Below are 27,951 nucleotides of genomic sequence, written 5' to 3'. Positions count from 1 at the left end.
GTTGTCAGAACAATACTGAAGCCTTTGAATACTTTGTGCATCAGATAGGGGTGCATTTTATGTTAAGTTGGTCTTTATATGTTCTATCAAAAATAATCAAACACAATGTGCACACCTCCTGGCATTTCATCAGTGCAGCACCCAAAACAGAAGGCAATTTGTGTGATTCTTGGAAGGGGGAAGTGTCCTCCTTTGCAAGGCTAAGATCTATCATTTTTGTTATGTCACACCATACTGACAAACCAATATGTTCCATATTGGTGATAGAACAGCATACTGACTTAATTCTCATACAGTTTTAGCTTCTGTGCATGTCTCAAATACAACATTTAAAAAAAAAAATTAAAGGTAGTCAGAGCACAGCTCATTGACCACTTCCTGGGGCAATACCACCTCCAATCACTTCCGAAGCATGAGCGATATGGCACCAATCATTCTAAGAAAGAACATTATTGCAGAGGGGAACACAGTTTATGGACTGCATTTGCACCCAGCCATGCCAGCTTTGCAACATAAACAGTAGGGACGAAAGGAGGAAGGAAGGTCCGTCACACCTTCTTACACTGTGGGTGGAACACAGTGCTATAAAGCACACAAAAGTGTGCTGGTGTGAAAGTAGCGATGCATATGACTCCAAGGAGAAAAGCAATAACTGGGATTGCTTTTAACTGGGATGTGCTCCACAAGGAGCACATTTGAGAGGGCCCCAAATTACTGCTAGAATCTGTCTGTAGTAGAAATAGCACAGTGGTTACCCAAAAGACTTGCTGTTTATAATAAAGGAACAAAACAGAGATGTGGGAAATCATCCCAAAATCAGCACTGTGTAGCAAAGATACCTAACCATTGGATTGGATTTAGAAAACTGCTATTTCTCTGCCAAGCAATTGTAAGGCTGCAGAAACCAAACAGGACTGCATGAGAAAATCATAGTCATGCTTAGCTCAAACATGAACACAACATCTGAACAAGCTCCTTAGATAAGAAACTGGTTGGTGACTGGTGTGGTGGTGGTAGTGGTCTCTGTTTGGCTACAGTTCTGTTAGTTGCACAAATCTGTGTTGCGGGATGCAATTTCGATTTACCAATTTCTATTTTCTAAGTCAAAAATAGACATTGGTAAATAGAAATTGCAGATTTAAAGAAAACCAGATTTAAATTAACTACCCCGTTACCTGGTTTTAAAAAGAATTCTAGGCTTTGCGACGAGGTTCCAGCATACCTCCAGCTGTTCAGGTAAGGGAAAGTTATTTGGAGTTCAAATATAACTTAGCGACCTGCCACATGGTCGCCAAGAATCTCCCCAACCCTCCACTCCAAAAAACTCAGACAAGTAGCAGTAATTCGACTCCCCAGAGCACTCCGAGTCCTGCTACTCCTCCCTCCTAGAGCTCCGTCTCTCCCAGGCGCACAACCAGGGAAGGAATGAGCGACAGGACAGCATCAAGAGGTTGGGGGTGAGTCGAGTGCCTTGTGCTCATTGGGGAGTGGAGTCGGTGTTTGCTTAAGACACTGAAATGTTTGCTTAACGCGTCAAAGTGTAGGAAAGAACAGGCAGCTGATGGGTGCGAATGGGCGAGAAGGGGAAGGAAGGAAGAGGCGAGGGCTTGTTGGGGGCTGATTCATCTGTGAAGGGCGGAGGGCAAGAATCCGATGCGTTTATATTCCGGTTGCCACACTTTTCTGGGTTTTGTTGCAGTCGCCTTTAGGTCAATGCAAAAAGTTTGGGGCTTTCCGCCCTGGAGTCCCTCGTACTTGACTCTCTCTTCTTACCTTGAACCGCTATGCCACGATTAAGTCAGAAAAGGCGTGGTGGACTCTGGACAGCGTCTAGGCAACAGTGGGTGATGGATGAAGAGAGAAGGCTGCTCAACGGAGGGGAAAGAAGCCCTAAACAAACAAGCCTTAGCCAACGCCGCTTTGTTTGGAGGACCCCGTTAAGCAGGCTTGGCTGCTGGGGAGTTTCCAAAGAGGGCGAGAGAGCGCAAAGCGAGTTTGAACTGAGCTTTGGGGGTCACTCACAGTAAAGGAAAGCTCTTTGCAGGAGGGGAGAGGCGATCAAGGCAGGCAGAAATCGAGCCGGAGCTGGGCACCACATCCGAAGACAAAATCCTCTCGCACCAGGCGGCTGCGATACAAAGAGTTAACTAGCTTGGAGAGAGCCCGCTTCCCGGGGAGAATGTCAAGCAGGAGAAACACCGCCGCCCGATTGCACCCTGCCGCGGCACGGTCCCTGCGAGGCCGGCGGGGCGGAGCCAGGGAGCCCCTGCTCAGCCCTCGCGGGTGTTCAGTTTGTCCCCCGGCCAGCCTATTCTGCCCTGCACTCCCAGGCTGTCTCAGCTCTTCCCCACCCCCGCCGCCGCTTTTCCACGATTTGTCCCCTTTCTCATGCCCACACGGTCCTCCCTCCTCTCCTGCAATCCCAAAGACCAACAAGTGATCAGCCCCTTTATGCAATCTGTTTGCCTTGTTCCATTGGATTGGTACCCTCGACTTCCACACCCAGTTGTAAGTTGCTGAACTTTTATTTATGATTTGATGTGTTGCTCCCGCTTCCTCCAAGCTGATCCATTTTGCCAGCTGCATACCTTTCCCTTTTCCCTTTGGACTTGAGCGATATCGGCGTCTTTTTTGCAGATTAACTTCCTAAAAGGTTTCACGACAAAGCCTCTCTTTGCTGTATTGGGGATGTGTGCGCGCACGCATGCGTGTGTGCACAATTCGGGACAAGGATGAAATGTTAAACCCAAGCGATTTGTGTTTGTTAAAGGTCAAGGGCAGTCCATGTCTTTTTCACCTATTTGGATGGGGTCCTAAAAATATACCTTTGCAAGCAGTTTGCTGTTAGTAACCTACTCTGCATTGTAAATATAGAGACCGCTGGGTCAGGGCATGCATAGAGTGGCTAGTGAAGGGAACGTCCTGCAACAAGGTTCAACTGTTTCTCAAGTTCGCTTTCAGGGGGCTTCTAGGCACCGTGCATGATTAGGGTAAAGGGCGAGTCTTCCAGACGCTCTTCAGCATTTCCAAATGCTGAACATTTTGCACAGCGTTTTGCATTCCATCCTTGCGCATGCAAAGATAATATTTTGCTTGTTCTCTGTTGCTCTTCCCTCCCTGTCCGATGCATGCTAACACACACACACACACACACACACACACAACTGGGGGGAAATCTCAGAACCTGCAATGAAATATTTGCAGCCAAGTATGTCTGCTAATAGTTGTTATGATTCTGCTCTTCTGGGAATTATGAACCTGCAGAGGGTGCCGTCTCTCCAGGACTGCACCTCAAATTTTTTAACGGCTCGGAAATGACTTGGAGTAGTTTGATGAAGGTAGGTCAAATGGGCGTACTTTATAAACAGAGGCACACTTAGGTAATTTTGGAGCCTGGACCTAAAGGCCTTTGGAGCTCCCCACCCACCCCCACACATAGTATTTTTAACACATTTTCAACGCAAACACACCACCCGGGATAGGCTAAAAAGGATTTGGGGAGCCCCAGGGGATGTGGAGGCCCTGGACTGCTGCTGGAAGTCCAGGGATAAGAGTGCCTCTGTTTATAAAGCAGGGGCATTGCTTGGTGCTTAAAAGATCCAGGGCTGGCCAACAGGATCTAGCTCAGCCTCCCTTAATTTTGATAATTAAACTTTTTCATGCTCTCTAAAGGACTCTGAAACTCTTTCCCTGTTTTTGAAGCCATTAATCACCAGTACATCCTTGATATATCTGGTGTGTTTTCCAGGAGCATTGCTAGGGTCTAAATAGGAGTGGGTCCTCCTTGGCCCACAGTACTTGCTTTGATTTCACATTTCTCTCCTCGCTGCAATCACATCTTGCCTGCCACCACATGAAATTGTGGGCTGGGGGTACGTGCATTGGTATCACATGCCTCAGCGGTTTTTTGACATCATCTTTGCCCTCACACAATGTTTTAAAATCAGAGTTTGGGGAAAGTTAACCACCTCCTTCTCCTGGGCTGGCACCACCACCTCCTTCATTGAGCTGAGAGGGCCACCTGCCACTCCCTCCATTTTGTCCAGCTTCTGGGTTGTTGCTTGGCATAAGGGCCACCCCCCCCCTCCATTATAGAGCAGCTGGGCTCAAGGCCCCATGTACCAAAAGAGCCAGCCCTTAATACAACTGCATTCCCCTCCGCTTGTGCACCAATGGGAAGGGGAGGGACAAAGAGAGGGAAAGGAAATAGGGAGAAGGCACCTAGCTCCATTCCTCTCCCTTTCCATTGCAAGTGTTCAGAATGGGGAGTCCCGGTGACAGAGGAGGTAGTGACAGGGAGGACCTGCTGCTGAGCTGGACTTTTTAATTCATCATCACCCCTTCTGCTTCGTCCAAACTAGTTTGGTGCAGGAATGGGCAGGCGAGGTTTGGGCAGGGCCAGATTATGACATGCTGAGTCCCTAAGCCAGGCCTGCTCAACTCAGCCACCACTCCCCCAGCTGTTTTTGGACTACAACTCCCATAATCCCCAGCCATGCTTAAAAAGCCCCATAGCATTACAAATCAGGTTGGAGGTCCCGTCCTGGCACATCACTCACGCCTGCTTGCTGCACTTCTCATGGTTACAGCAGCATTCATCTGAAGAGTAAAACATGTCCTGCAACCATGACAGCGGGTGTTGTTCTAAACTGGCCCCTGGGCTAATAAAATTCCAATATAACCTAGAGTTATTTCTGCACAGATTTATAAACTCAATATGATAAATAACTGTGTAGTCATATAAGTATATTTGGTTTTATCAGAACAATAATGCCTGTTTTGGTCTTTTGTTCCTTTCTCCCTTATTTTTCAACCAGTTATGTGAAACTTGAAATCTGTTTATTTAACTTATTTATATATCGCCCAAAACGTATGTCCATGGGCGGTTTAGTCTCCTTCTCCTTCTTCTTCCTCTTCAACATAGGAACATAGGAAGCTGCCATATACTGAGTCAATCCATGGGTCCATCTAGCTCAGTATTGTCTACACAGACTGGCAGAAGAATATCCAAGGTTGCAGGCAGGAATCTCTCTCAGGCCTATCTTGGAGAAGCCAGGGAGAGAACTTGAAACCTTCTATCTACTCTTCCCAGAGCAGCTCCATCCCCTAAGGGGAATATCTTACACTGTTCACACTTCCAGTCTCCCATTCAAATGCAACCAGGGTGGAGCCTGCTTAGCTAAGGGGACGAGTCATGCTTGCTACCACAAGACCAGCTCTCCTCTCCTTCCTTCTCCTCTTCCTCCTCATCATTCAGAGCCCCCTCATAATGTGAGGCCCTAAGCTGTAGCTAATTTAACTTGTGCCTAAATCTGGCACTGAGGTTAGGGCACCTGGCCATACATTTTGGGCCGCTTGTGCCCAGTGCTCACAGTGCCAATGCTAAATCCCACTTCCTTTCTTTTCTGAGCCAACATGGCGTTGGTAAGACTGATGAGCTCAGGTGGAAGAAGCCCATCAGGTTCAAATTGGCTGTAATGCTTAGTGGTTGACTTCTCAGACTAACCTGCATTACTGCATTGTCAATATGACTATATTGACAAATAGTCAATGATATTTGACTTCATGAGATGAAAATGCTCTGTAATTTGTTACCAGCATGTTGACAATAGATATAGATATTAGGGCTGTGCACAGCACTCTTTATTGGAATCTGTATCAATCCAATCCTGAATGACAGAATTATGTATTTCATCGGGGGGGGGTTGATTGCCAAGGAGCTCCTATAGTTAACAGGGCAAGGGCATAATTGATGCAATTTGGACTTCATTTTTCTGCATATATAATTTTTATATATATATACATTTTACTGCGGTCTGGAAGAGCTGCTATTAGCTTTGGGGGCAATTTGGATCAGAGGAAGCTGCCTTGTACTGGGTCAAAGATTGGTTCATGTAGCTCAGTGTTACTTACACTGAGGGCTCTTCCAGACCGCAGTAAAATGCAGGATCTGCAAAGCTTTCCTACGAGTTTCATGTGCCATCTTACTCACTGTGCAGATGTTCCTTCAAGCTTTCACACTCCTTGCGAGTACAATTGTACCCTCTCTCTGTATGAATGCCAACCAGGGCCCCACATTATGTTCACAGCGCCATCTCTCTGCATTCCAAGAAGAGCCCGCCCACTACTTTGGGGCAACTGGGGAAAGGGATGGGTAATTCAGAATTCAAGAGCTGGCTGTCAAGTGGTGCTGTAAAAGGAACCTGGGGTAGGGATGTGCACGGAACCGGCAAAGGCCGGTTCGGCGGTGGTGGTAGTGGCTTTAAGGGCGGGGATGGGTGCACTTCCCCCCGCCCATGTTTCCCCCTAACCTCGGGTCCCTGCTCAGCATATTAACAGAGAGTAAGATCATGCTGGGAAGGAACATGGAAGCCTGCAGGAGTATCTGTACGATGAGTAAGAAAATGCTTAGAACTTGTGCAAAATATTTGCAGATTCCACATTTTCTTGCTCCGTCTTAGAGCACTAAATGGCAGTGGCTCTCCAAGGTTTCAGACATGACTCTTTCTCCCAGTCCTATCTGGATATACCAGGGATTGAACCTGAGATCTTCTCATATAAGGGGTGTGCTGTCCCACTGAGCTACAGCCCCAGACCAGTTTCTGCCAAAGTATTTCTACAATTCACAAAATACTCCCGTTCTTTGACAAAATGGTAATGCAGTATAGGATTACCAGCACTTTTTTGATAGGGCTCCTTTACTTTTAAAAGCCGCATGGCATACATAGCATTTATCTGATAAAGTTTTTTTCCCTTTCCATTATTTCATCTCGATGCCAGGAAATTTTTCACTTAACACATTTTTGCCTTTCAGCTACTGTTAAAGACACAGGACTGCTGCCAAACAGTCAGCAAGCCTTTCTGGTGTTTTCAGCTTGCTTTTCTTTTGACTTAAAGGAGCTCATGTTATTCTTTGTGTTCAAACGGAAGTATTTTAGCATTTGTTCAAACTGAAGTATGCTGCCCATGGAAGGGCTAGTCATGCAGACTCCGTTCATCCCCAAATCGCATCCTCACATCTGATGAACTCACAGTGCCTCCATGGCTCCTAAGAATTGTGCAATCACTGCAGCAACCCAGCCTCCTAATGAGAATAATGAGAGGCTCATCTCTGCAATGATAGGAGCCATGGAGGCTCTGTGAGGCCATTAGACACGTAGATGTGATTTGGGGATGGAGATACCATGTGCTCAGCCTCTTCTATGAGTGGTGCACCACACTGTATGTGAGTCATTAGAGCTGCTTTTGTATACACTGTCCAAATGTAGTTAGTGTAAATCTGCAAAAACATATAAAGTGGGTTGTATTTTTCATACCATAGGTAACTTGGTATGAGTTACTTGGTAAGCAGTAACTACTGCTTCATTGGGTGAAGGCACTATACAGAATATAATGGTCAATAGGTTCTACCTTAACAGTTGACAGCTTCGGACAGATGACAGCCAACAAGCAGGAAAAGAAACTGAAGTGTCAGATGAGGAAACTCCCCTGGATTGACATAAATCACTGGCAGATTGGGAGACAAAAGAGGGTTCTCCACTAGTCAGATGGAAGAGGATGAAGGTCTAACACTAACACAAAGTCCAGGAAAACATGGGAGAAGAACCAGGTAGCAGGCTGGAAAATCAAAGATGTAGAAAACTAGGACTGGGAAAACAAGACGACTGAGGAGCCTAGAGGAGACATCCTGGCTGTTGCCCAGGCAAAGGTCAGCTGCAAGGCCAGCCAAATTTACACTATCTGCTCCCAGCCCCTTGCTCAGAATCTGGATAATAGATCCTAATGAGTGATATTGTTTCCAGATGTGGCAACTTACAAAAGGGCTCAGATTGTTGGCAGCTTTAGACCTAGGTTGCCTCCGTGCTGTTGCTTACCCAGAAGGCATTGCTTCTATGATTTGTTACCTTGACAACCCAATATCTGGCATCTGTTGTGCATTAGAGGGAGTATTGGGTTTGCACTCAGAAGGCCCAGGTTCAAATTACTGCTTGGGTGCTTTGGATGTTACAGAGAAAGGAGTAGGGGACAAGAAGTATGAATGTCTCACACTACTTCCTATGCACTATCCCATGCAAGTGAAAACTTGTGCATGTCCCCTGTGATGATGTGAAAATACAGGTCATATAAGTGAATGTCTGCCATTAATTCTGATGGGGTAAAGTAAAGAGGTGCAGGGGGGATGACATTTGCCCCAAACACCATCAACAGGACACTCTGGGGTGAGCAAGATCTCTCCTTCTCAACACAACCACCTGCCTTATACTGAGTTGGTCCATCAAGCTCAGTATCATCAATTCTAACTGGCAATGGCTCTCCTGGGGTTTAGAAATGGATCTTGCCCAGCCTGATGTCAGAGGCTGAAACAGGGACCTTCTGTATTTGAAGCATGTGATCTATGACTCCATGCTCCTGAAGGTTCCAGGGCTGTGAAAAAAGACGCAGTGTGTTTCCATTTCTCTTCCTACACCAAAACTACCTTGGGAGGACAAATGGAGGCAGTGTTGGCTCTAGAATTTGGGAGGGTGGTCCAAGACACCATTAGTGTGTCTTAACCTGAAGGAGATCCAGTGTAGGAATTTTTTCACACTGCATGACTGCCTTGGGTGCTCCATGCAAAGTGAGAATGACAGTATTGGTGGGGTAGTCCTTGGGCCTCAGTTAATGTTTGACCTTGGCACCCTTTGGATCCAGCTCTTCAAGGAAAGCATTGTTCCATTTTATAGAATGTTTGTGGGGGGGTTGGGAAGGAGTATATGTTCCCCTTTTCCTTTTCTGGGCTTCAAGCCATGAGATGAGGGCTACCATTTGATTGCCCTATTGCACTGACCTCAGCCATGGATAGGAGGATAGTGGAGAAATAGAGTAGATGCATTAAATTGGGTTGGGAAAACTCTCCATCACCCTCCACCTCCCCATCACACTGGATGGGCTGTTAGCTATTTCTTAATAATTTTAGCTCCACAGTTTGTCATTGTTATCTTTCCTGGTATGTCTATAAATGATGCAGGGATCAAGAGCAATCTGTGGCTACATGGGCAGCTTTTGATTTTGTTTCCTTTTCCTTTTCAGTAAGTGTGGACACCTGTGTAAGTGTGAGGCCATCATGGTGGCATTTAAAGGCATCTGGACCCAACCTTTCTGGAAAGCTGTTTCGGCAGAATTTTTGGCAATGCTCATTTTTGTCCTCCTCAGTCTTGGCTCTACAATCAACTGGGGTGGAACAGAAAATCCTCTGCCTGTAGACATGGTGCTTATTTCTCTCTGCTTTGGACTCAGCATTGCAACGATGGTGCAATGCATTGGACACATCAGTGGTGGCCATATAAACCCTGCAGTAACGGTTGCTATGGTCTGCACTAGGAAGATCAGCCTTGCCAAGTCAGTCTTCTACATTGTAGCCCAATGCCTAGGTGCCATCTCAGGAGCAGGGATTCTCTACCTTGTCACCCCCCGGAGTGTGGTAGGGGGCTTAGGAGTTACCCAGGTAAAAATCTTTGCTCCTCTTCTTGGGAAACAACAATAAGTCAGAACATTACATTTAGCAGAAGTTTCTAAGTTAAATCCAGGGAATTATCTATTGTGGATTTACCATACGTTCATAGGAACAGGGGCGGAGCCACCATTGAGCAAACAGGTTCAAAGAACCTGGGCCACCAATGAAAAGGGCTGCTGGAGCCCCTGTTGTGCATGGTGTCATGTACAAAGGGGGCATGGCCCGATTGCCAGAAGGCCCGCCCCAGTCCTTCCCATCTCATTTCCAGGCAGTGCTTGCTGCCTGACAGCATTTGTTTCCCTTCCTATCCCTCCAGTGAGGGAGAGGAAAGGAAATAATGCTGTCAGGCAGTAAACACTGCCTGAAATGAGAGGGGGAGAACTTGCTCTGGCTATCCCAAGCCCAGGCCACGCCCCATTTGCATGTGATGTCACATGCATATGCATCACTGGCAGGCCACTGGGCAGGGCAGAACATAGCCTGCCATTTGGCTGGTTCCGCTACGGCCTAGGAAAGGTGGGTTACAGAGATTAGGAACATAGGGAGCTGCCTTATAAGTCAGATCATTGGTCTGTCTATCTCAGTATTGTCTACACTGATTGGAAGGGCTCTCCAAGATTCCAGACAGAAGTCTCTCCCAGGCATACCTGGACATGCTGCCAGGGATTGAACCTGGGACCTTCTTCATGCAAAGCCATGGCCTCCTCCCCTTAGAACAGAGAATGCTTACCCCTGAAAATGCAATCCAAGGCCACCCCTGCTTAGCATATTGGACAGTTCATGCTCACTACCACAAGACCAGCTCTCCATTGCATTAGCTATGCGTTGGTTGTGATCATGCATTAGGAATGGATTCGGAGTGAGCATAACTAAGAGCATTAGAAGGGCCCTTCTGGATCAGACATGCAGTTTATTTAGTCCAGCATCCTGTTTCACACAGTGGCCAACCAGATGCTCAAGGAATCCCAGAAACAGGACAAGTAGACACATAGCCCTCTCCTGTTGTTGCTTCCCAGTGACTGGTATTGAGAGGCATACTGCCTCTGAAGCAGGAGAGAGCATATGGCCATCATGTCTAGACCTATCCTCCATGCATTTATTTGATCCCCCTTTAAACCATCTGGGCTAGTGGCTATCACCACTTCTTGGGGTTGTGACTGCCATACACAAGTTATGTGCTGTGGGAAGAAGGGGCTCTTCAAGATGGTGATTTATTCCTACTGTAGCAGAAATTCCAATTGGAGACGTAACAAGTCGCCCACATGATGTTCTAGGACATCACATGAGTGCATAGCACCATCTGCTGACAATATATGAAAAAGACGTCTTTTTCAAGTTCGAATAAAAGTACGGTAGTATTGAAAAGTCAAAAATAATGCATTCACGTGACTGAAGCTTACCTGGCCTGGGGAGAGCTGGGTGGTGGGGGAGGCAGGAGCCATTCTGCCTTCCTTCACATTATCTACACTGCTCTCAGGCTTGCCATTACTGCTTGCCCACATGACCGGTGCATGATGGCTCCAAGACCAGTGAAAGAGTGGGGGGAAGCAAGCTGCAGCCATCCACCATGTGAGCAGCATGGTGCATTGCGGGATTTCCCCACCGCAGGGCACTCTAGCTGCCTAGCTCTGTGGCTGCTCACATCCACACAACCAGGGAGCAGAGTGGAAGGGTGAAGCCCGGTTATAATACTTGGGCTACTTGGCAGGGCAGCGCTGAGATTTGGTCTGATCCCAGCCAGTGTTCCCTCTAACATGGATTCCCAGGTGTTGTTGACTACAACTCCCATAAGCCCCAAGTAAAAGCCATTGAATGATTGTTTTCGATTGCTGCTTTTATGTGTTTTTGCTCGTATATAGTTTTTATGCTTGTATTTTATAGATTTTAAATTAGATTTGTTTTATATTTTTAGCTTAATATTTTTATTGTCATTTTATTGTATCTTTTTTATTTTTGTAAACTGCCTTGGGACTGTTGTTAATGAAAGGCAGTATATAAATTCAACAATAAATAAAAAATAAATAAATAAAAGCTGGGGATTCTGGGAGTTGTAGTCAACAACATCTGGGAATCCCTGTTAGAGGGGACACTGATCCCAGTGCTCCCCATGAGCAGCCCTACCCAGGTAGGGCTGTTCATATGGACAACCCCATTCTATTATCTGAAGGTATTAAAAGCATGTCATTTGATAGCAGGTATAACACAAAAGCATGAAATGTGATTTTAAGATAAATTAGAAGAACATTGAAGTCTGCCTTTATGATCATGACTGGACATGCCTCGCATTTAAGATGGCCTACTTCTTTAAAACAGACTCTACTTTAGCGTCCAGCTTTATTCTCTGCTAATAAGGAAACCCATCAGTTAGCCTCGCTACAGGAAATTAAAATGCACTTGAGCTACATGCTGCCTGTTTTTAATTGAAATGGAAATTAATCGAGTTAGAGCTAATTAATGGATTTATAATAGAACACTAAATTACAGTCCTCCTAAGAAAAAGGCCATGTGTGTCCTAAGAATATCACTGAAAAATTAGATCTCTCTTCTTACACTGTATATGTATAGACTGCAGCCCATGCCATCCCAAATCTGGTAATAATTTGTCAAATAAGATAATGACTAAAAGCCTGATTCTAAGGCTTGCTCTGTTGGTATTTCATTCTTAGGGCAGAACAAACCAACTGCTATGCCAGTGCAATGGCTGCATTCACATGTAACATGGAAGGAACCAAGGGTCCGCGCGCCCCTCCCCCCACTCTCTCATCTAAATTCAGACATACTGGAGAGCATCCTATCTGCTGTCATCAAAACTACAGAGAGTCAGGGATGCTGGCTGTGTAGACTTCCTTCTTGACTGAAGGACAGCCCACACAGCCAATCAAAGAGGGAGAGACTGACCGAATGAAGCCTCTTGTGCTATATTCAGATGGAATGGAGGCTCCTTGGAGGGGAGGAGCAGTGAAACTCACTACAAACTGAGCATTCAAATTGGAGTCTCCTGAGCACAACCTTGGGTCACGCTATGGACAGGACTGCACAAATTCGGATGTAATGGTAAGGAAACCATGGGTCCCTGCAACTCGGGTCCCCTGTTTCGTGTGAATGCAGCCAAAGTTTAAGAAAATGGATGTCATGCTGTTATCACAGCTACACAATGGCTCACATGCAGTGCAAGCACTGCCCACACCCCTGCATTCTTTTAAGCACCGTTGATGGCACTGTACTGCAAGGCAGCCCTGCTTTGTCATGAGGGCTCTGGGCATGCAGTGCATTATTTCCAACAGCAGTTTTGTGCCACGCAACTGCATACACTGGAGCTATTCACACGGGCAGGCAAAGCCAAGAAAGCCCAGCCCGATTTTGCCTGCACATGCGTACTGTCAGCATGGGCAAATCAGGTACCTCCGGAGCCACCCTCTTCAATGGGGTTAGGCGAGTGAACGCTCTCCTAACCCTGTTTTGTTGATCATCTGCCAGCCCCATCTGGGCAGAATTCTGGGGCTGGCAGACTGCAGGGCTCCCACCTGGCATTGGGGAGGGGAGGGGGATCCCCACTCATGCAGTGCATTATGGGATTTCTGCGGGGCAGGGTGACGCGTCCCCACATCCCGATACTCTGAACTATCAGCAGAAGCCAGGAATCATTTGGGCAGCCAATCCAGCTGCCCAGCAACAAGAAGAAGATCGTCTGCGGGGGTGGGGGGTGGGGGTAAGCTTTTCAAGAGTTCTTCCCCTCGCCCCTTCAAGCGCTTTTTACATCTCATGAGCTCATAGAGTCCTTATGATGGAGCAAGGCTGTCAGCCCTTTCAGCAGTGCTTACGAGTGTGCAGGGGCACGCTCAAGCCACCCATGTTCTGTATGTGAGCCAATGCACTTGTATGTACCCTTGCACTATATATGAGCCAGTGTTGCCATTTAGAGCTGCAGACAATGTATCAAAAAGAACAGGAATAGCCTCATGTAGGCCACAGATGGATCTCACAGGTCCACAAAAGGTACAGCTCAGAGACGTTAGTGTAACCCAGAGTACAAAATTGGCAGGACTTTTGTACTGAAGAATTCTGAAGCAGATTCGATAAACTTCTTTTCTGACCATTGCAACATGTTGGGCCTAGTGGATCATCCTAACCATTGGCAGGGACATGGCTGCATGGAGGATCTGATTCATGCATCCTTTATGCAGTTTGTATGGGCACACTCAGTCATGCACATTTCTGTGGAGAAGCAGTGGCTGTATATGGGACAGCACCAGAGTCATGCATTATTCCTTCCATGTGGCTATGTCTCCAGGAACAAACAACTGGGCCACTCTGGATAGAGACTTGTAAACGTGGATTGGAGAAATTCTTCCTTAGAGATTCAGTTTCTTCAAAGACCATTTTGGAATGTGCTCATCCTGGTGTGTTACATGTACCAGTTTAAAGTGATTCTCCATAAGTGCCATTCACCAGACTGAGGCCATGTTCACGTATTCTCAAAGATCCTGGTTAAAAGGTTAATCAGGATTAATATTGTGAGCGCCCAAAATTTCGGGGCAATCCTCGTCAAACCACTCTGGTTAACCAGAGCGGTTTGAAATGCTGGATTCCCACAATCAGCTCCAGAAGGCTCACTTATCCCAATTAATTCTTTAACCAGGATCCTTGTGATTGTGTGACCTCAACCAAAGCAAGCTCCTTTCATATGGTGTTTGTGAAGTTCCTATGTAACTCGTTGAAATGAATTGAAGTTGAACAGCACTTGCTGGAGTACAGCCTTCTGCTATTTAGACTTAAAGCAACCCACTCTTTAAAAAAAATATTTTATTTTTATAAGCTTGTATCCCACTGTCCTCTTAGCAGTTCAAAGCTGTTGGGAATTCTCTTTGGTAAGAAATACCCTTTTATTACAGCAGAATGCACAGAGGCAAAACACAGCAGAGACTGCCCAGGCATGTGTGTATGCTGAGAGTAAAAGAAACTTAGAGCCAGTTCCTAGTTTCAAATCAATATAAGGAGTCTTTATTGGAGAACTCCATTCTAGATAGGAAAGTGGAGAAATAGTATCTCTAATCTATCTATCTAACTGGATTCAGAGAGATGCTGCCTGCATCTCTGCACACATGGTGCAGAGAGAGAGGCGAGCATGTGTGTGATAGGGAGAAGAGGAAGTAAGAGAAGGAAGGGAGGCAGGAAGGGAAGGAAGTCCTTGAAAGTAGCAATCTACATATCAAAAGGATAGTGTCGGAGCAGTAGAGAGGAGGAATGAGCAATGTCTTGACCCCTTTAGCCCTCTGACTCACTAATCAGTCCCTGTCATTGAGGCATGAGACAGCACAGAGTCCTTCACTTCCAACAAAAGCAGCTCACAATAAGCAATTATTAAGACAATCCATAAAACACACCATAAAAACAAATTAACAACATATCAAATTATGTTGATATGATAATTTAGCAGCCAACAGTGCACAGCATTTTGTCTTCCATTCCGGACTGAGTAACTTGGTTTGAAACCTCTTTAATCAATGGGGAGTAAACAACATCTTAATATTCAAAACAAGAAGCTCACACTTTCTTGATACTTCCTGGATCTCTGGCGTGTTTCCTTTTCTAGGTACACAAAGACCTTTCCGCTGGCCATGGACTACTGGTGGAGTTGATAATTACATTCCAGCTGGTTTTTACTATTTTTGCCAGCTGTGATTCTAAACGAAGTGATGTCACTGGTTCAGTGGCATTAGCGATTGGATTGTCGGTTGCAATTGGACACTTATTTGCAGTAAGTCGCGGACTTCTTCCATAAGGTTTGCTAAGTAACTCCATGTAAATTACCTGTTCCTGTGCTTACTTTGCTCATTACACGTCCTGCTCCAAAGCCCGTGCACAGCCATAGCACTATCTGCTTAGATTTTGTTAGACTAGGCATTATGCACTCAGGTATCTTTGGATTCATTTTTTAGCCCTGGGCAATTGAATGTCTCTTAGCCTTGAACTGTTACTGTTTCATCTAGCTGTCAAATAGGAATAATCCTGCCCCATCTGACAGAGTTGCTGTGTAGTAGAGTGGTTGAGAGTGTGTGTGTGTGTGTGTATGTGTGTGTGCGCCAAATTAGACATGAAGGGTAGAAATGCATATGTGTGTCCCATTCACATACAAGCAGGAATACAAGGGAGAAGGGAGCATGGGAGAAAGTAGGAGAAGGCCCACCCCTCTGTGCCTTACAGCACTGTGCTCCATCGCTTCAAGGCAGGGATTCCCAACCTTGGATGCTCAGGTGTTGTTGAACTACCACTCCTGCATCGCTAGTCACAATGGCCTGCAGTGGCGGATTAGTGCAGAGACAGAGGAGGCATCTGCCGATGGCAGCAAAATCTGAGGAGCGGCTCCTCAAATTTTGCCGTGCCTTTCTGTCTCTGGGGCTGGCGGCAAGGGGCGAGAGGAAAGTCCTCCTTACTTCAGTTTTTTTTAAAGCCACAGCAGCAGCAGTAACTGCTGTGGGGAGGGGGACAACCAGGTGAGGGGAAAGTTCCCCCTTTTGCCCCCCCAAAGATCACTGCTGCCGGCGCCAGGATGGGGCACGGTGGCAGCCGCTGGCTGCACGGGGGGGGCGGTGAGGAGGGGAGAGTGCCGCCCCTTTTTACCTCTAAAAGCCCACCAATGAGTGTGGCAAGCTCAGCTCCTTCTTCCTCCCCATCTCCTCCCAAGTGAATGCACTCGGGCTGAGGCTCTGCTATAGACTGCAGCCGATTTCTGGCTGTGGAGGAAAACCTTGGAAGGAGGCCTATAGGTTCATCTGCCCCTCATGGCCTGTGGACCCAATCCATTATGGATATGGGTGATGGGAGTTGTAGTCCACCAACACCTGGGGCCCCAAGCCATTATGGCTGAGGATGGTGGGAGTTGTCATCCAGCAACATTTGGGGGTCCAAGATTGGGAACCTGTGCTATAAGCATGGATCTAATACCATAAAGGAGCTGCAATTGAAGAGAATTGCTTAAAGCCGCAAAGCTCAGGAAGGTAAGGCAAAGGAGCAGAGGCGTTTCACTTTTCCAGCATGCTTCTTTTTATGTAAAGAATAGACTCTCAAATTCTCACACAAGTGAGAAGTGAGAAAGAGCATCCATTCTCTATCTGCTCTTTACTGCTGGTTTTTCCTGCAGCAGTAGTATAATGTATGGAGTTGCCCTGAGCTAATGTTTGTGAAGTGTCTGAGCACTATAGCATTATGTCAATACTAAGTTTGTTTACTGTTACTAGCAGGACAAAGATGTGAATTCTTATGGGCTGACTCACTGGGTTGTGTTCTCTGTGACAGGACCAAGTGATGGATTGCACCTTGACCACGCTTGGCATTAGAAGCGGCTGCCAAAATGAGTCTGGTGTCTCAGGGCCAGAATTAAATAGCATTACAAGATGCATTCCATCTTAAGTGGCGCAGCAGGGAAATGCTTGACTAACAAGCAGAAGGTTGCCAGTTCAAATCCCCACTGGTACTATATTGGGCAGTAGCGATATAGGAAGATGCTGAAAGGCATCAGCTCAGACTGCGCAGGAGAAGGCAATGGTAAACCCCTCCTGTAGCCTATTAAAGGAAACCACAGGGCTATGTGGGTGCCAGGAGTAGAAATCGACGGCACACTTTACTTACAAGATTCATCCTCAGTGTAGCCATTCTGAATATCAAGGCCGGACAGAAGTATTAACAGTTTGTACAGTGCTACCACCAACGTAGTGTTTTGTACTATGCTGTAAAATAGATTCCGAAGTATCATCACTGCTTTGTAAATGCATTCTTTGTCTCATGTTGCTTTGTGCTTCATTCTCACCTCGCATAGTCTTCAAAATAGAGTTTCAAATTGGAGGCCAAATCTGCTCTCTTAGAGGTGCTTTCTGGCCCCCTTAGCTGCCAACCAGGAAGCCAAAGAAGTGCATGTCTTAGTGGGGGAGATTTGGCCTCCTGTTTTGAACTCCATTCTGAACCATTGTGAGGGATCTGGAGCGAGCAACAAGCTGACTGCATGTGAATGCTAAGCATTTGTTTAATAATGATGATTAATAGTCATCCTCACAAACATATTTTTAATGCAGATCAATTATACTGGTGCCAGCATGAACCCTGCTAGGTCATTTGGCCCTGCAATTATTATAGGGAAATGGGAACATCACTGGGTAAGTGCTTACATACGATTTACCAGAGCATCAAATAAGTAATATTATTGTATTGATACTGCTGTGTTATTTATATACTGCTTTTCAACAAAAATATTGCAATAAAATGATAAAGAAAATCCCTTTTCCAAAGGGACAGGGAATAATGGATGTAGTGCATGACATGAGATCCCGCAAGAGTCAGCAGTACTCAGGGGCGTAACTAGGTTGGAGTGGGCCCTGAGACAAGATTCTTAAATGGGCCCCCCCGCCGAGAAATTTTTTAATAATAATAATAATAATTCGATTTCTATACCGCCCTTCCAAAAATGGCTCAGGGCGGTTTACAAAGAGAAAAAGGTGCCTCTTTGCCCAGTTAGCAGGGGACTTTTATTCTGACATTTCTGTCCTCATTCAAAACATACAAAAAACAGATGTACAAAATTGAGCAAATGAGAAGACACTAGAAATACTAATTATTAAAATGGGCCCCTTGCTGCTGATTAGCAAAGGAGACTTTCAACCATGCAGGGTGAGCCTATGTTTGTTTTCTCAGAATTCTGAACCAATTCAGTAAAGTTTGATTCCAGGAGGTTTTTCACAAGAGGCTTTTAAAGCCCTTTAACACACATCTCCTCTGGAATGGAGGTGCTGCATTCACATGTTGGCCAGATTTACCCTAAGGGGAAAAAATATAAAAGCACAACACATGCATCACAGTTCTCACTCATGTCTCAGTTCTCACTCAGACCTGGGTTGCAACTTGAACATAAGTGTATTTATGAATTAATTAATTAATTAATTAATTAATACATAAATAAATTTGTTCCAGAAGTTTTTGTAATTTCCTGCCACTTATAGGACTTTTTAGAGGGGTTTTTTTAAGCCAGCAAATTTTCCAATCAGTTTTAAATTAAATATTCAGAGACTTCTCAGTCTCCCCCCCCCCATCAAAGCCCTATGGCAAGCAGATCCCTATATAGGGGTGGGGTGTAACCACAAAAAGGAATTCACATTCTACCTGGCAAAGGCTGAGCTGTCTGGCCTGGGAAGAGGGTCTGCTGCAGAGAGCTGTAGTGGCCACTCTGACTGCAAGCCTTCTTCCTGGGGCTTGCCAGCCTACTCGAATTCAGGCTTTACTGAGGCCTACACGGAGGCCTCCCTGGAAGCCCCGCCCACCCGCTGATCAGCTGAGAGGCCGGGAGAAAAGCAGCTTGCCTGCTGCTTTGATTGCTGACCAGGACGACAAGCAGGAGAGAGGGCAAACAGGGCAAGTGGCTGAAGGGTCTTGGGGCTGGGCAGGGGCAATGGGGAGTCATGTGAGGTGTCTCTGGGGGGCCCCTCAAGGCAGTGGGGCCCCCAGACGACTGCCTCCCCCTGCCTAATGGTAGTTACGCCCCTGGCAGTACTGGTACTGTCCTCTTGCACAGCAGCCTCGCCAGGTGATTGAGATCCCTGCAATGGCACAGGTGGGTCTGAAAATCCCACATTACACTGTGGGACATGTCAGCCACTGTTCTTTCCATAAAAACCGTAACTAGGAATCAGTGTTCTCTCTAATTTTTTTCATCTGTGTGTAGAATGAGTTTTTTTCTGGGCGGGAATAACAAGGCACTGTGTGCACACATGCCTTCAGAATGGGGCCTTCTTCATTTAACCTGAGCGGTTGATATATGTGATACCATCCTATTATTTCAAGTGTATGTATCTTGTACTAATTCACTCGCTTCAAAAGCTATTGAATGTGGATTCTTGAATGAGGACAGGTAATAGACTAGCATCCAGTCAGAGTTCAAGAGCATATAGTTATCCTTCTGCATTCAACATATTCATAATTATTTTTTATAAGATATTAATGTGTGTGTGTGTGTGTGTGTGTGTGTGTGCACGCGCGCGTGTGCACACCTACAAAGACACAATGCACTGGGGATATGTAGTTGTAGTAGTAGTAATGATGATTTGATTTATATACCGCCCTTCTAAAAATGGCTCCGGGTGGTTTACAATGAAATAAGGACAATTAAAATCAATTTACAATTCAATTTACAATTCAATTAAAATCAATTTATAATCAATTAACAATTAAAATTAAAACTAAAACAATTAAACAATTGCAATCATTTAAACATTAAAATCATTTAAAACCAAAATTAAAAATTTTAAAACTATAGATCTAATTAAAAGCCTGGGTGAATAAATGTGTCTTCAGTGCCTTTTTAAAAGTTGCCAGAGCTGGGGAGGCTCTAATTTCAACAGGGAGCACATTCCAAAGTCCAGGGGCAGTAATGGAGAAGGCCTGTTCCTGAGTAGCTGCCAAATGAGGCGAATCTCTCTAGATGATCTTAACAGGTGGTGGGGCTCATAGTGAAGAAGAAGTTCTCTTAAATACCCAGGGCCTAAGCTGTTTAGGGCTTTATAGGTAATGACCAGCACCATATATTTTGCCCGGAAACATATCGACAGCCAGTGTAGTTCTTTCAACACAGGAGTAATATGGTCTCTCCTAGATGACCCAGAAACCAAACTGGCTGCCACATTCTGGACCAACTGCAGTTTCTGGACTACATACAAAGGCAGTCCCACATAGAGCTCATTGCAGTAATCCAGCCTAGAGGTTACCAGCATATGTACCACTGTTTTGAGTTCGTTCATCTCAAGAAACGGACACAGCTGGTGTACCAGCCAAAGCTGATAAAAAGCAACTCTGGACACTGCCTCAACCTGGGACACCAGGGAAAGGTTCGGATCCAGAAGCACCCCCAGACTGCGTACCTGTTCATTCTGGGGGAGTGTGACCTCATCCAGAACCAGCAGATTGAAATTGTCTCCCGAGTTCCAACCCTGTACAATAAGTACCTCTAGATTCAGCCTGTTTGTTATCCCTCATCCAGCCCATTACTGCCTCCAGGCAGGCATTTAGGGAGGTTTTGCCTTCTCCCAATGATGTTGACATGGAGAAATAGATTTGGGTGTCATCAGCATATTTATAACACCCTGCACCAAATCCCCTGATGATCTCCCCCAGCGGTTTCATGTAGATGTTAAACAACATTGGAGACAATATGGAGCCCTGAGGGACACCATAGGAAAGTTCAGATTTGGAAGAACAACAGTCTCCAAGAGACACCATCTGGAATCTGCTCGTGAGGTAAGAGTGGAACTACTGCAAAGCAGTGCCTCCCACCCACTATCCCGTCAGATGTTCCAGAAGGATATTATGGTCAATAGTATTGAAAGCCGCTGAGAGATCCAAAAGGACCAACAAAGTCACACTCCCTCTGTCAGTTCCCAATTGGAGATCATCCAGGAGGCTTATCAAGGCAGTCCCCACCCCATATCCCACCCGAAAGTCAGTTTGAAATGGGTCTAGATAATCAGTTTGCTCCAACACCGCCTGGAGCCTCCTGGAGTTGGGAGGCCACAACCTTCTCAATCACTTTACCCAGCCATGGAAGTTTGGAGGCAGCCTGTAGTTGCTTACCTCTGAGGGATCCAAGGCAATAATTTTTTATTATTATTATTATTATTATTATTATTATTATTATTATTATTATTATTACTTGTTAGCTGCCCCATAACAAATTGTTCTCTGAGTGGCTCACAACAGAGGATTAAAATATACAATGAAAACACATAACACATTAAAGCATAATGGACAAAAATGTGGGCGGGGGAATACAAAATACAATACAAAGCAACTTCAAAACTCATTTAAAAATTAGTTAAAAATCAGATCAAATCTGAAAATCAGAATTTAAAAGATCTGGGTGAACAAAAAGGTCTTTACCTGGCATCTAAAAGAACAAAGTGATGAAGCCAGGAGAACCTCACTGGGAGACTATTAGGGTACAATCACCAAAAAGGCCCTCTCCTGGTAGCCACCCGCCTCACCTCATTTGGCAGGGGCACCCAGAGGAGGGCCTCTGAAGAAGATCTTAAGGTTCAGGAGGTTGGGACATGTGGGGCAAGGCGCTCTCTCAGGTAACCTGGTCCCAAGCCATTTAGGGCTTATATAAAAAATATAAAGCTTCTGTTCATGTAGCTGTACTTGTGTGCTCATATGATGTGCCAGTGATGCCTTTTTTCAAGGGAAGTGCATTACTGATATGGTGTGTAAACATGCAAATGAAGCTGAACCCCATAAACCCCAGAAAGCTTTATGCTTTTTTGCTGCAGCATTGGAATAACCATGAACAAGGCAGCAATCATGCCGCCTGAGTTAATGTGTAACATTTCTCCTAATGTATGCTGTTCCTTTTCCTCCGTTTTGTACAGATATATTGGGTGGGACCAATTATAGGAGCAGTCCTGGCAGGTGCCCTTTATGAATATGTCTATTGCCCTGATACTGAGCTCAAGCGCCGTTTCAAGGATGCTTTCACGAAGTCAAGCCAGCAGTCCAAAGGGAAATACATAGAAGTAGAAGACAGCAGAAGTCAGGTGGAGACGGATGATTTGCTCCTGAAGCCTGGCATGGTCCACGTCATTGACCTTGAGAGGGGTGAAGACAAGAAGGGAAGAGACCCAACCAATGAGGTGCTGTCATCTGTATGACTAGCAAGGAGCACTGAAAGCAGAGAACAGCCCATTAGCATGCCCACAGATAGCCTTCCACCCATAAAAGAGACAGATCTATTGTAAATTAGGTACCGATGACATCTTAAAATTGTAGGGAGATAACAGCAATTAATGTGTTGCTTTATCAGACCATACTCCCCTTCTTTCAGAATGGTAGCAGTTAACCTGATTGAGGGATTCTCATAGATTATTCCAAATTCATAGGTGTCCTTTTGGGGATGATGGTAGGGGAAATTCTCATGTTCCCTCTCCATCCTGAGTGACTCTTAAAAGAAGCATTGATCTTAATGCAGGCAGTTTTGAGCATGAAATAGCCGTCTTTGGCAATCAGATTGACAGATGGAACTTTTATCTGAAGATGCCTATAGACACAGAACAAAGTGTCTGTCATATTGTTCTTCTGACACTTAATTGGCTGTTGTCAATCCTGATTAGAATTTTACTAACCAAGTCCAGACAGGCTCAGTGATAGAAGGGCCAACCTACAGGTCACACAACGAAGCCATCAAAAGCATTGGGCTTTTTTTCCCCCTCCCCCCTCCACTGCTATCAATTGTTTCCTTCCATGATATACTTGGGAGGGCAGAGGAAAACCCCAAAATTGACATTTACTGTTTTTATATTGAATAAACATTATTTTCTTTTTGTACTCTTGAGACTTTCCATAATAGCTAGTAATCTTGACACTTAAAGATGTTATAGCCTAAAATAATTCTGAAAGTTATATATTATTTTGTTATCCCTCCATCAAAACGTTCACATGAGATTCAGTTGTTTATCACAAACTATTGATAGACTATTGAAGGCATATATACAGGATGAAAAAGACCATATTTTATTCCATCTGTGAATGATACTGGGCACAATCCTGCCATAGTGAAGCACTTCAAATTCTCATTGGTTGAAACTGAAAATATGTATGCACATGCTCAACATTCCCACTGTAACCAGTGGGAGACTTGATGAGACTTGAAAGTGATTAACTTTGAGTGAATCATGTCCAGTAAAAGTATCTAGAGGTCAAAAAGAAGACAAAGGCCGATCTGTTTTCAGTGCACCTATTGAAACAAATAAAATGTTATTGTGCCAGTTTTATAGAACTGAAATGTTAAAATTAACAACTTTGCTCACACTGTGACTTTTTTATTTATAGCAAATAGGCTTTTATTAATTATTCTAAAAACTGGCTGGGAAATATTTGGATAATTGATGCTTTGATTTTGAATACTCTGTTGCGAACGAGACTTATTTTAGAGCCACTTCAAAAGCAACCTATTTGTATATAGAGAGCTCTTCTGTGTAGGGGAAGATATATAAACTGCATGTAAATGGTGTGACAAATGCTCACACATGTCTGTTCTACTGTGTGTACCTCTAGCGTGAGTATACTGGAAAGCCATAGCCAGCATAGGCTATGTGTGCAGTTGTCACAGGATCTCCACGCAGCAACTAAATCAATGGAACAGTTAAGTGGCATCGGAAAACTTTCACTGCATCAGAAAGCAACTGCGTGTAATAGCTTGCAACATTTGAGTGACATGGTGGTGCTGCTGAACTATGAGTCTGCCATTTATGAATTTCAAGCGCTTTTGGTCAAAAAGGAGTAACATTTACACTTTTTGAACGTAGTCAGAACTGAATTCTACTGAGGCTCAGGTGCTCTGGTTTGGACCTAGCAGTTTCCATAAAAAAGTATTAATGAGAGAAATACAGAGCCACCCTGAGAACACCTATGGTGACAGGAAATGTATTCTAATTTGGGCTGCTTCACCAGCTGTGATGATTACAAGGTAGGGAAAAGCACAAGAGAGCAAGCACATCTTTTCCTTCATGGAAGGGATATCTAGTAAGAAAATGGTCAAATGTATAGCCTCCCCCAAACTACACAGTAGAAAGAGGAATGAACTGTGAGTATGACGAAGCTAAGCCAAAAAATTCACTGGGGGAAAATTGCATTACTAGGTCTCCTAGAGGAAGGGCAAAAGAGGAAATCTCACAGTGTAGCTGTTCACACGACCTTTGAGAGTGCCAGGGAGGGGGAAGGCAGGACAGAACCTACTTTTACCCCAGATGAACCAGCATGAGCCTGGGCCTCATGGCTCGTGCGCCCACATGACCTTCATTTTTGCGAGCTGCGCAACATTCTCGAGGCTGGAAAAATGTGTCCCGGCCTCCAAATATCCCACAAGGCATTGCACGATGAGCACGGTACAGGGCGTGCTTGCATCCTTCAGCCCAGGTAAATGGTTGGGTAACTTTCCTGGGCTACCCGGGAGGGCAGTATCGATCCAGCACTTCATACAAGCAGCCCTACCCAGATAGAGCTGTCCAAGCCTGGGTATTATTATTATTATTTATCTATTGTATTTAACACATTTCTGTCCCTGGGTGGTTCACAATCTAACAACAATTAAAGCATTAACACAATTAAAACAGTTTAAAATTCAGATTAAAAAATCTAGAACTTCAAACTTGAAAACTATAAACTAAAAGGTAGGGCTGCTCATGTGATCAGCCTCAGTGCATATCAGTGAATGATTTGGTATCAGGGGGAAGCAGACAGGGCATCTTTTGACTGCTTGACTCTTGATACATGGGGAAATTGATTAGCATCCCAGTCCAGAGCTCTATGTGTGCTCCAACGCTGCATGTCCAAGCTTCTCTATTTATGTTAATGATGGAGCAGTGCTACACACACAAAAGACTGCATGCTCTCAGAGCTCATCCCACCACAGAGATGAATGGGGAAGCTCTGTCTGTCCTTTGAAGCCTCTACAACTACTGATTCAAGAAATTGGTGTCTTGAAACTTTAGTACTGACAGTTCTTTCGGGTTTTTCCTAAAGAAAGATACAAGTTGAGTCATACCTTTTGTTGAAGCAACTAGAGGGGGGATCTCTAAAATGTAAACTTTGCAGAGCTCCCCATCTTCTGAAAACCTTTTAAAAAATGGTGCCAACTCTCATTGTTTTTCTCAGCCTCTACAAAGGTGTTTGTTTGTAATTTTAAAAAATTGGAAGTCAGTACTGAGTTTTAGCTTCACAAAGTGACATACGTTGAACAAGTGTCCCTGACTATGTTTTTGCCAGTACAACAAAAGTGTATTACTCAGTACACAACAGTCTGACTGTCCTGAGAAAATGCATTTGCTTCAAGCTCACACTATGCTGTATCTAAACTCTTTTTGCACTGATATCATAACAGTTGCTCTTGGGGTAGTTTTTCAGAAAAATATTATATAAGTGTATTTCCCCCCTAAATCCCTTTTCCTTTAAATTTGTATTTTGGTAAATGTTCCATCAGTGCACATTTATATATGTTATGTTTTGTGAATTCATTAACTGTTTAGAGGCTATTTCATTGGCTTATAAAGTTAACTTATATATAGATGTTAAGATGTGAATCTTATGTTTAAGAGAGTTGCTGCCATGTTTACAGCAAGCTGAAGATGCAAAGTAAGTATATCAAATACAAATATTTTAGAACACTAGCTTTCCTTGGTCAAAGCTCTATAGTGAATGGCAAAATTTGCGGGGACACTCTCTTCACACCTGTCCTCCGTAACTGCCTCTGTAACTGCTGCAGATCATGTCAGCCACTGTCATCAACAGATATTGGTCTAAGTGAATTAACTATTTAACCAACTTTGTGTACCAAATCAGGCTGCCTTGGAGCCCCAAGAATACTTCTGAAAGCAATGAAATTGGCTGGTGTAGCAAGCACTCTGAATCTTCCCTTATTAAATAAGATTGTGCCTTGTTTGCTATTTTTCACATCATGATCTCCCATGCGAAGTAATTTTGGAGGCTGTAGCATTTTAGGTATTCAAATTTGTTTCCCTCAGTTACACCGGTGCCATTCATTTACTTTAATGCTGACACTGGTGTACTCTGGAGCTTAGTGATCGACATATCTTGCTTGTGATATACCCAGCCAATTAAAGTTGACCTCAAAAGCTCAGCATCAGTTGAACTGGAGAAAAAAGAACAGCTTGATTGGCTCAGCTGGATTATTCAGTGTAAATCTGTTTTCTGTACTGCATAGTCTTCATCGGCAATGTGCTCAGTGTTTTCATAAATAATTTTTCTTCTCATTTGCAATTAATTCAAATTAACCCAAATATCTTTTAAGGCTCGAGCACATTTGGCCCAGTATCCAACAGAGAACAAAAACAAAATTGTAACTGAAGTAAAGATTGTTCTTATACTCTAGAACAGGGGTTCCCAACCAGTGGTATTCCAGATGTTGCTGAACTACAACTCCCATCACTTCCAGCCACAATAAATTATAGCTGGGGATGATGGGAGTTGTCGTTCACCAACATTTAGAGTACCACAAGTTTGGAACCCCTGCTCTAGAACATGAATGGTCAAGCTCTGTGTTCACGAGGGTCAAAATCTTCACATCTCTCAGGCTCTCTGATAAAGTGCCAGAATCACTAACAAGAGGGGTATTACATATGACTGTGTGAGGCAGTGCCTGTTCTGTTTAAGTGGTATCTCAGTGCTTCATAGATACCTGCTAATTGAGCAAAGAGGCACCTTTTAAAAGTGAAGATTCTCTTTATTTAGCAGGGGGAGAGCAACTGGCCCTATCCATCCCCAGCACAGCATCCCTCCAGTGACTATTGCTGGTGTCTATCTTATATTTTTTCTAGATTATGAGCCCTTTGGGGACAGGGTGCCATTTTATTTATCTATTTATATCTATGTAAACTGCTTTGGGAACTTTGTTGAAAAGTGGCATATAGATATTCATTGTATTCAGAGGATCCACCCCCAATTCGATTCAGTACTTTGGGGGGTTCCAGTCCACTTTCGGCCTGAATCAAGGGGTTGATTCACTTGCTCCCCAAAGCATCACCCCTTTTGCTGCCACTCCCCCAAGCCGTGAAGGTATTTACCAGACCAGACAGGGAGATCCAAGTGGCAAGGGAGCAGGCAGCATCAGCTTGACTTTTAAAAAGACTCTGTAGGAAAGGAATTTCACCAGTTTCTTCAGCATGGTGAAAAATCTACATGCAAAGTGGGTTACAACATCTGCTCTCATTGGTGTTGGATTCGTACAGGTTTTCTTCTTTTTTAAAGCATATGTTGTGTCTCATATGTGCCCTTCTGATGGATGGCACATACAAGATACAGCAGGTTTCATATTAGGTTTCTTTTGTCCTTGCAGTGACAAAGGAAACCTAAAAGTGAACATGTGAAGTGAATGTGCGAAGTTCATGAATGAGATGTTATATAGCAATCAAATTTATAAAAGACTCTTTAAAGATGCATGTATGATAAAGTATCTGTTACCTCTAGGACTGATGATAAACTGGCAAAAATCATGATATATGGCAATTTCCCTCCAAAAAGATTTACTTTTACAGTGTCATTCAGCACATTATCAGAACTAATTTGATAATAGTATTTTAAATTACAACATGTAACATTTGGAATAATCTATTTAAAATAGATATGCTACCATCAATAATAGATTCCTATCTTGTTCCCTTCTACGCTGCTGTATCTTTTCTTTTTTGTCTGTCTGTAATGTAAATAAACTGTTGTCTGTTTTGATTCATCTCTGCATTTTCTTCTTGAAATACATCTAAAAGACTGTAAAGTAGCTAGATAGAAACATAGTTACACGGTTATATATTCCAACATATATATGAGTATCATCTTGATAGGGAATAGCTGTAAGTTAAGAGGTAGGAAAATGTTCCAAAAGGATATGAGTATGGAGGCTTTGTTATGTTCGTAGT

General features: G+C 44.3%; 1 protein-coding gene across 5 annotated transcripts in view; it reads left to right on the top strand.

Annotated features, from left to right (window-relative positions):
- The first annotated feature begins 1,368 nt into the window (after positions 1-1,368).
- Positions 1,369-27,951, top strand: part of AQP4 (aquaporin 4) — a 59,442-nt gene continuing 32,859 nt past the window's right edge. The window contains exons 1-6 of one of the 5 annotated variants that reach the window (XM_053247453.1): positions 2,388-2,508; positions 7,419-7,708; positions 9,070-9,484; positions 15,087-15,251; positions 17,563-17,643; positions 21,898-22,158. In XM_053247453.1, the coding sequence (XP_053103428.1) occupies positions 9,104-9,484; positions 15,087-15,251; positions 17,563-17,643; positions 21,898-22,158 (888 nt within the window). In that variant the 5' untranslated portion in view covers positions 2,388-2,508; positions 7,419-7,708; positions 9,070-9,103. Of the gene's footprint in view, positions 1,458-2,369; positions 2,509-7,418; positions 7,709-9,069; positions 9,485-15,086; positions 15,252-17,562; positions 17,644-21,897; positions 27,768-27,951 lie in introns of those variants that run through there. The other 4 variants (XM_053247454.1, XM_053247455.1, XM_053247456.1 and 1 more) reach the window with 4 other exon arrangements.

Source organism: Hemicordylus capensis, chromosome 4 (genome assembly GCF_027244095.1).
Source record: "Hemicordylus capensis ecotype Gifberg chromosome 4, rHemCap1.1.pri, whole genome shotgun sequence".
In the NCBI taxonomy this organism is placed as follows: domain Eukaryota; kingdom Metazoa; phylum Chordata; class Lepidosauria; order Squamata; family Cordylidae; genus Hemicordylus; species Hemicordylus capensis.
The sequence above is the reverse complement of the archived record's forward strand: the minus strand, read 5'-3'. Positions and strand labels throughout refer to the sequence as shown.